A 6,691-nucleotide genomic window follows, 5' to 3' on the forward strand; every position below is an offset into this window, starting at 1 on the left:
CATACATTGTGTGCGTTGCGACAGTTGACGGGCGTTTTACGGCAGTGTTGACACGTTGAAAAGGGGCGGGATAGCATCGCATGAACACTCGTTTCTGCAATCTGATTGGTTGCTTCACATGAGAGCGAAACAAAGGCGCGGTTTGATTCGCCGAATTCCAAATCAATCAAACTGTCAAGCGGGCGCTTCGTGGCTCATGGAATACATGACTTTATTTGTCGATAACGGTGAACTGCATTGGGTTAACAATGTCGTATTTATTAGCCACACTTACAGCTGTAGTGCTGCTTAATTCTGAGGCTTTTGGTAAAAGTGTGACGGGACTTTTTAAGAGTGAAGCAGCGAGGCAGCAGAGAGGACAGTTCATCACTAAATTCATGTACCAAGGTAACACTGATTTAAAGATGCGAACGTGTCATTTCTGCAGTGACAGGCTTATCTTCATCTGTTTGTAACTAATACGTATTTTAACATGGTGTAATGACGAAGTGTCTTTCAATATACTATCATGTTTTGATGCAAATAGAACATTTCAGTAGGCTATTATTTGTAATAATATTCCACCTTTTAAATATGTTAATGCCTGAACACACTGCTGCTGTGACAAAGTAATTTCCCAATTTGGGATCGATAAAGCATCTATCTATATGTATTTACCTATGGGATGGACCTCATCACTTAATCGGATTATATCTACTGTGGTAGTTTCTTAAATATATATATTTTTAACTAATGAAAAATAAAACCAACACTTAAATGCTGTGTAATGTCATCTGTGGTGATTAACTGTGAGTGAGTCATTTATGCTGACACTAAAAATGCATAGTAAGAATTGCAGGGATGATGACCCGTTTTGTCTCAGGTTCTGATGGTCTGCTGGTGATCCGGCTGGATAACGTTCCCCTGGCCACAGAGAAGGAGTCCAGACTGCTGCTGTTTCAGGACATGGACTCACAGCTGGAGAGCCTCAACTGCTCGGAGAGGATCAGCAAAGCTCAGCACGCCAGTAAGAAGAGACACTGCAGAGCTGATGGGATGCAGCTGTTTTGATTGTATTATTTTTCTCATCCCTAACGTCACTGTTTGTCCTCCTGCTTCAGTTTCTCTCACTGCAGATGAATATAACCACACGATCCCTAAAGAGTCGACTCCGACAGCCTGGCAGGTCCTGTACGCAGACAGATACACATGTCAGGTAACTATCAAACTAAACCGCCTTAAAGGGGGTAGTTTGGGTATTTTGAAGAGGTGTACAAAGGAGAAAACTTCTGTGGAAGGAGGGAAGCAGAAAAATATAGTTTAGCATCGGAAAAACCCGATATCAGTCGAAGTGTACAATATATTTATGATATTCTCAACACGTTAAGTCATTTTTCCCTGGAAACCACAGCTGCTGCTCGGGAAAAACAAATCATAAAATCATATGTTTACCTCGCAGAACACAGGGGTTCCTGGTTTAGTTAGTTTTCTGTGTTAATGTGGGACTATTGTGAATCAAACACTAACCAAAGTCACCCTATAACCCTTCTATTAGTTATGTTGGTATTGACAGCAGGAATGTATCACTCTTTGTCTCCTGTCTCTCCAGAAGGATGCAGTGATCCCTTCTCACCCTGATCTCAGTTTCTCTATCTTGCTGTTCAACGCTGACTCAGCAGGAAATCCTCTGGAGCACTTCAGCGCAGAGGAGGCAGGTCAGACATCAACATAATACCATCAGGACTTTCATTAGGTTCTTATCACACATCTGCTTGCATTAAAGGCCTTTCATTAACCTTGTTTTCTGTCTTAATATAGAGATATCCACACCCAGTGCTCTGTGTGTACTCGGAATACATTAAATATTCAAAGGGTTCAAAGTGCCTCATGGTTTGCTCGATGCCCACTTTCTAATATCCAGAGATGTAGGAATTGTTCTCCATCATTCATGAGGGACAGACTCTTCTATTCTCTCTCTCTCTCCCAGGTCTCCACACCTTTTACTTCCTCCTGCTGCTGGCCTACTTCATAGCGAGCTGTATTTACTTCAAGCCTCTGCAGCAGGCTCTGAAGAAAGGCGGCCCGATGCACTCCATCCTCAGAGTGCTGAGCACCGTGCTGGCTCTGCAGGGCTGCTCGGCGCTCTGCAGCTACATCCACCTGGCCAGGTAACATCTGACAGGAGACCTAATGACATCACATTTAAATATTCAGCACAACAGTTCCTACCTTTTTTTACATGTAAGTATTTCCAAGCACAAATAAAAGTGTTCTGAGTTCTCGGTGAAGTGGATATTGGCTTTTTCCAGTCCTCCTCTTCTTATTATTATTATTATAATAATAATAATGTTATATATATATAATAATCTTATTATTATTATTATAATAATAATAATAATAATAATACATTTGATTTATATAGCGCTTTACAAGCAAGTAAAGATGAACAATAACAACATAAGTAAAAAGTGCTAAGCTAGGTGGAATAAGGGCGAGGGGTTAGTGGATTAGGAGTTGAAGGCAAGAGTAATAATAATAATAATAATAATAATAATAATGGGTTCCATTTATAAAGCACTTCATATTTGAATTCAAATCCCGAAGTGCTACAAGTAGTGAGCATGAACAGTATAAATAAACATTACACAACACGGTAGAATTAATTGAAAAGCGATACAAAAATAAAAGGATGATAAAAAGGTCTAGGCAAAGGCTCTTTTGAAGAGATGGGTTTTGATAATGATGTACTTATGTAAGCAATTCCACACGTAGTTTTTAAGAAAGTAACCTGCGATTGCTTTTAAACAGTTTCATTACAGTGTTCTTCGTTATGTATTTAATGAATACACTGTTTCTGCAGGTACTCCAGAGACGGTGTTGGTCTCCATCTGATGGGCAGCCTGGCAGAGTGTATGTTCCTCTGTATTCATATTTCATGTATATATTTAGGCCCAATCCCAAACCACGCCCTACACCCTCCCCTACACACTCCCCCTACACACTCCCCCTACACACTCCCCCTCCATGTCGTAGTGACGCTCAGCTCAACGAGGCTCCCTCCTGTCAGATGGAGGGAGGAAATACAACGGCAAGCTTTGGGACGGCCTTCCCTCTCTCCGGCAGACACAGGAAATGCCGTATCTGTATAACAACGGTTTCAAATCAGCATGTCTTAGACAAACAATTAAAATTAATTACTAAAATAAAACTCCAAACATCTTTAATTGTGTTTTTACAGTCTGTAAATATACACAACTTTATAATAAAATGCACACATTTACCTTTTTCTACTGAACACAGGAAAGTTAAAAACATATGAGGTTATCATGAGGTCGTTCACATCACAGTAGATGTTTGCTGGAACTGTTTGTAAACGGCGTGTTTCCTGACGGACACACACAGCGTTGAGACCGGTCTCCAGTCAGCACCGATGCAGACTCGCTGTTTGAGCGCTTGATAGCCCACTCCCCCTCCACACCGCTCCACACTCGTTGGTTTGGAACAGCACTTAATGTGGCGGACCCTCCGCGCAAACGGAGGGGTAGGGTGTCGGGCGTGGTTTGGGATTGGGCCTTAGTTTTAAGTTGTGTGCTATCTTCTCTTCCCCTTCCTGCTCCCGGTGCAGTCTGGGATATGGCGTCCCAGGTGTCCATGCTGTACATGCTGCTGAGTCTGTGTGTGGGCTGGACTCTGAGCCGCGGCAGGAAGCCTCAGTCGGGCCCTCTGCAGTGGGAACAGACCCCGAGGTCCAGGGCCGTGGCTGTGGGGGGGGTCGTCGTACAGGTACGCTATTATCAGGGCTTCATGAAGATACACTTTATATACCCACTCTAAATCATCTCTATTTATTGTGTTTAAAGTTGGTAATTATGCAAAGATGCAGGTAAAGAGTAGGCTACACTCTTAATATGATGTTATGTATAGAATTAGATTCCAGTTTTGGTTGCATACAATTGTTTCTGACTTGTGTGGTCCAAACATTTCCAATAACTCAAGTCCAAAAACAATATTTAAATAGAGGATTCTGTTTCAGACATTTGAGGCTTCATTTAAAAACCTCAGATGTTGTATGCATGTGGATAAACCTGCCTGTGGTTTTGATTGAAACACATCGGCATATGATAATGTTCAAGTTATTGAGAGTGAAACTGTGTCGTTCTCAGGGAGGCTTGCTGCTGTGGGAGCAGTTTTCTGAACCCGAGGGTCAGCATCACAGCTTCCACGTCCAGCAGAGTGTCGCCGCTCTGCTCCTCATGCTTCTCCGGGTGGTCCTCGCCCTCCTGCTGGCCTCCGTCCTCTACCAGATCATCTCCACTGAGCGGAGCACCCTGAAGAGAGACTTCTACCTCTGCTTCGCCAAGGTGAGACATATACATACACAGTAAGCTACTGGGCCCTAAAGACACACCAGTCTGCATCAGGTGGTGATCCTTGTGTCCATGTTGCCAGTATTCTACGATCGCTAATTCACTGCCTCAAGAAATCTACCAGTCTGTAGATAATAACAAAACAAATGTATAACCCAAAATAGTTGATAGTTAGCATCTGAGCTAATCAAGCCATGTGTTGTACGTTGCATTCTTTCACCGTCGGATAAACTTCGCACGCAAAAAACGACTTCAATTGTCCTCTGCAGGGATGCTTCCTGTGGTTCCTCTGCCATCCTGTCATCTTCCTCACGTCGGCCATCTTTAACGCACACCAGAGGGAGAAGGTATGACGACTCATAACATTTCAGCAACATCATGATGTCACCAGTGTTCATCGGCTGTCTCTGACCCTCCATCTCTTCTTCTCTCGGTACAGGTGGTGACCATCGGTGTGATCCTCTGCCAGACCATCTCCATGGTGATCCTCTACCAGCTGTTCCTGTCCCGCTCTCTTTATTGGGAGGTGTCCTCTCTCTCGTCAGTGTCTCTGCCTCTCACCATGTCCAGGACCAACAACAGAGCACGTTACTGATATATTAAGAAGAGAGAAGCGGCTAAAAACTCCCAGTTTGTCTGCAGAGACAGGAAGTGCTGTAACGCTGCAGGGACTGTTTCACTTTGCTGTTCCCGGCACAACATGACCAGAAGATGAGACTTACAGCAACACCCTACCTCTAGTTGTAAATAATGTATAGAGAAAATACTGAGCAGGAGGAAAGATATTTAATCACAGAGAGAGGAAGGAAACCAGGCTTATAGTATTATTTCAGGACCAAACACAAGCATGATCGAGTTGCACCAGGATTATAGATTTGCAAAGGTCGAGTTGGTTGTTTGGGCCTAAGGGAAACAAGAGAGGATACTTCTCTGCTCAAATTCAGCTTTTATTATCACTGTTACCCCACTGCTCAGCACCTGTGTTACATTTAGGGATGTAGTGTTTCTGAAATGATCTGAGCTAGACTTGGGCTAGGTGAAATGACCCAAAAGTACAAGTGAATTCTCTGAATGATTATGACACTGTAGGTTTTCATGGGATTTATTTACAATAAGGGAATTAAAATGTGTAGATGAATGGTTCAGTCTGTGGTAAGATTTACTCTGGACGAATAGATGGAGGCGAAGAACTTAAGATGAATATACTGAGAAATAGACATGTGGAAGAATGGAGAAAGACTCGGTATATTTCAAGTCACTTTAATGAAAAGGATGAGTATTTTTGTCTTTGCACATGCAGAGTGAGCCATTAGGTCAGTGTGTGCTGCCTGTACATCACAGATCAAGCTGTACGTTCAGTTATTTCCTCGCTTTTGACAGCATGTGAACCTTTTGAAAATGTCTAAACTGTATGCAGCTGGAGACAAACTGCATGCCATATCGTTTTTATTTTTTAATTTTACATTCGTATGGAGATGATAGGTAATATATGTACTTAACATGGTATTTGTCCAACAATGACATTCTTATTCTACAACATATGAGGCATCTGTTTGTCATGATTTTAATTTATTTGCAGACACAATACAAATGCCCTGTCATTGCCAGTTTTGCAGTATCTACACTCCAGTTTCATATTACATGTATTTACATTCTATACAACTGTGGTGATTACAACTGTATACAGTTTGTGTAATAAAGTACATTTTCAAGTTACCTAACTAATTCAAAATGCTTGTTATGACTATTCTCCTTAATGATGTTACATTTAGCTCATTTATTAAATCAGGGGTGTTACCTTAACAATGCTTAGATTAAACCCAATATATTTTAAGAAATCTTACAATGAATCCACATATATTGCATACACACACTGAATAAGCGATCATATCTAAGTTTTCTACGGTTGTAGATAGGACGATGGTCGCATGTCGGACTCGAACTCGTGTCCGCTTTGTCAACAAAATAAAAAAATAAAAACGGATTAACGTCACGAACAGGATTCGAACCTGTGCGGGGAAACCCCATTGGATTTCGAGTCCAACGCCTTAACCTCTCGGCCACCGTGACGCGCATTTGTGTATGCAGTCATGTGACTATTTAATGGTAAACAAAGACATTACATGTGATAATTAATGTCCAACATGTTTATATCAACAGATGTTACGCGTTTTATTAGCAGTAAACTTCGCTTACACATGACGTCATCGGCATTGTCCAATAGGGTGATTTAAGGGGATTGTTGCCGGATACCCATGGAAATTCGAATGAACCTGCACTTTGGAAGGCCGACATTGTTTTTTATTCTACAGCTGCTTGTGCTCCATTTAGCATGTTGCCAGTAT

The 6,691-nt window shown here is 41.9% G+C and overlaps 2 protein-coding genes and 1 non-coding gene across 3 annotated transcripts in view; 1 reads left to right on the forward strand and 2 right to left on the reverse strand.

Moving 5' to 3' along the window:
- The first annotated feature begins 143 nt into the window (after positions 1 to 143).
- Positions 144 to 6,062, forward strand: gpr180 (G protein-coupled receptor 180). The gene is made up of 10 exons (XM_034096696.2): positions 144 to 387; positions 863 to 1,006; positions 1,101 to 1,195; positions 1,589 to 1,694; positions 1,967 to 2,147; positions 2,840 to 2,889; positions 3,605 to 3,762; positions 4,143 to 4,340; positions 4,616 to 4,693; positions 4,786 to 6,062. Exons 1-10 carry the CDS (start codon positions 249 to 251, stop codon positions 4,939 to 4,941), a joined length of 1,305 nt encoding a protein of 434 aa, XP_033952587.1. The 5' UTR covers positions 144 to 248; the 3' UTR covers positions 4,942 to 6,062.
- LOC117456216 (voltage-gated inwardly rectifying potassium channel KCNH3-like) overlaps positions 5,489 to 6,691 on the reverse strand; it is an 11,771-nt gene continuing 10,568 nt past the window's right edge. The window contains exon 5 of the mRNA XM_034096022.1: positions 5,489 to 5,551. Coding sequence (XP_033951913.1) covers positions 5,489 to 5,551 — 63 coding nt within the window. The remainder of the gene's footprint in view (positions 5,552 to 6,691) is intronic.
- On the reverse strand, positions 6,335 to 6,416 carry trnas-cga (transfer RNA serine (anticodon CGA)). The gene has a single exon. It is a non-coding gene; the product is annotated as a tRNA-Ser (tRNA).

The sequence above is a fragment of the Pseudochaenichthys georgianus genome, chromosome 2 (genome assembly GCF_902827115.2).
Source record: "Pseudochaenichthys georgianus chromosome 2, fPseGeo1.2, whole genome shotgun sequence".
NCBI classification, from domain to species: domain Eukaryota; kingdom Metazoa; phylum Chordata; class Actinopteri; order Perciformes; family Channichthyidae; genus Pseudochaenichthys; species Pseudochaenichthys georgianus.

What these genes read in the sequence shown, in the direction of transcription:
- gpr180 (XM_034096696.2), top strand. Translation starts at nt 249, where the DNA reads ATGTCGTATTTATTAGCCACACTTACAGCTGTAGTGCTGCTTAATTCT. An exon ending in GATGGGCAGCCTGGCAGAGT is followed by an intron (nt 2,890 to 3,604) that starts GTATGTTCCTCT and finishes CTCCCGGTGCAG; the next exon opens with TCTGGGATATGGCGTCCCAG. An exon ending in TGGGGGGGGTCGTCGTACAG is followed by an intron (nt 3,763 to 4,142) that starts GTACGCTATTAT and finishes TGTCGTTCTCAG; the next exon opens with GGAGGCTTGCTGCTGTGGGA.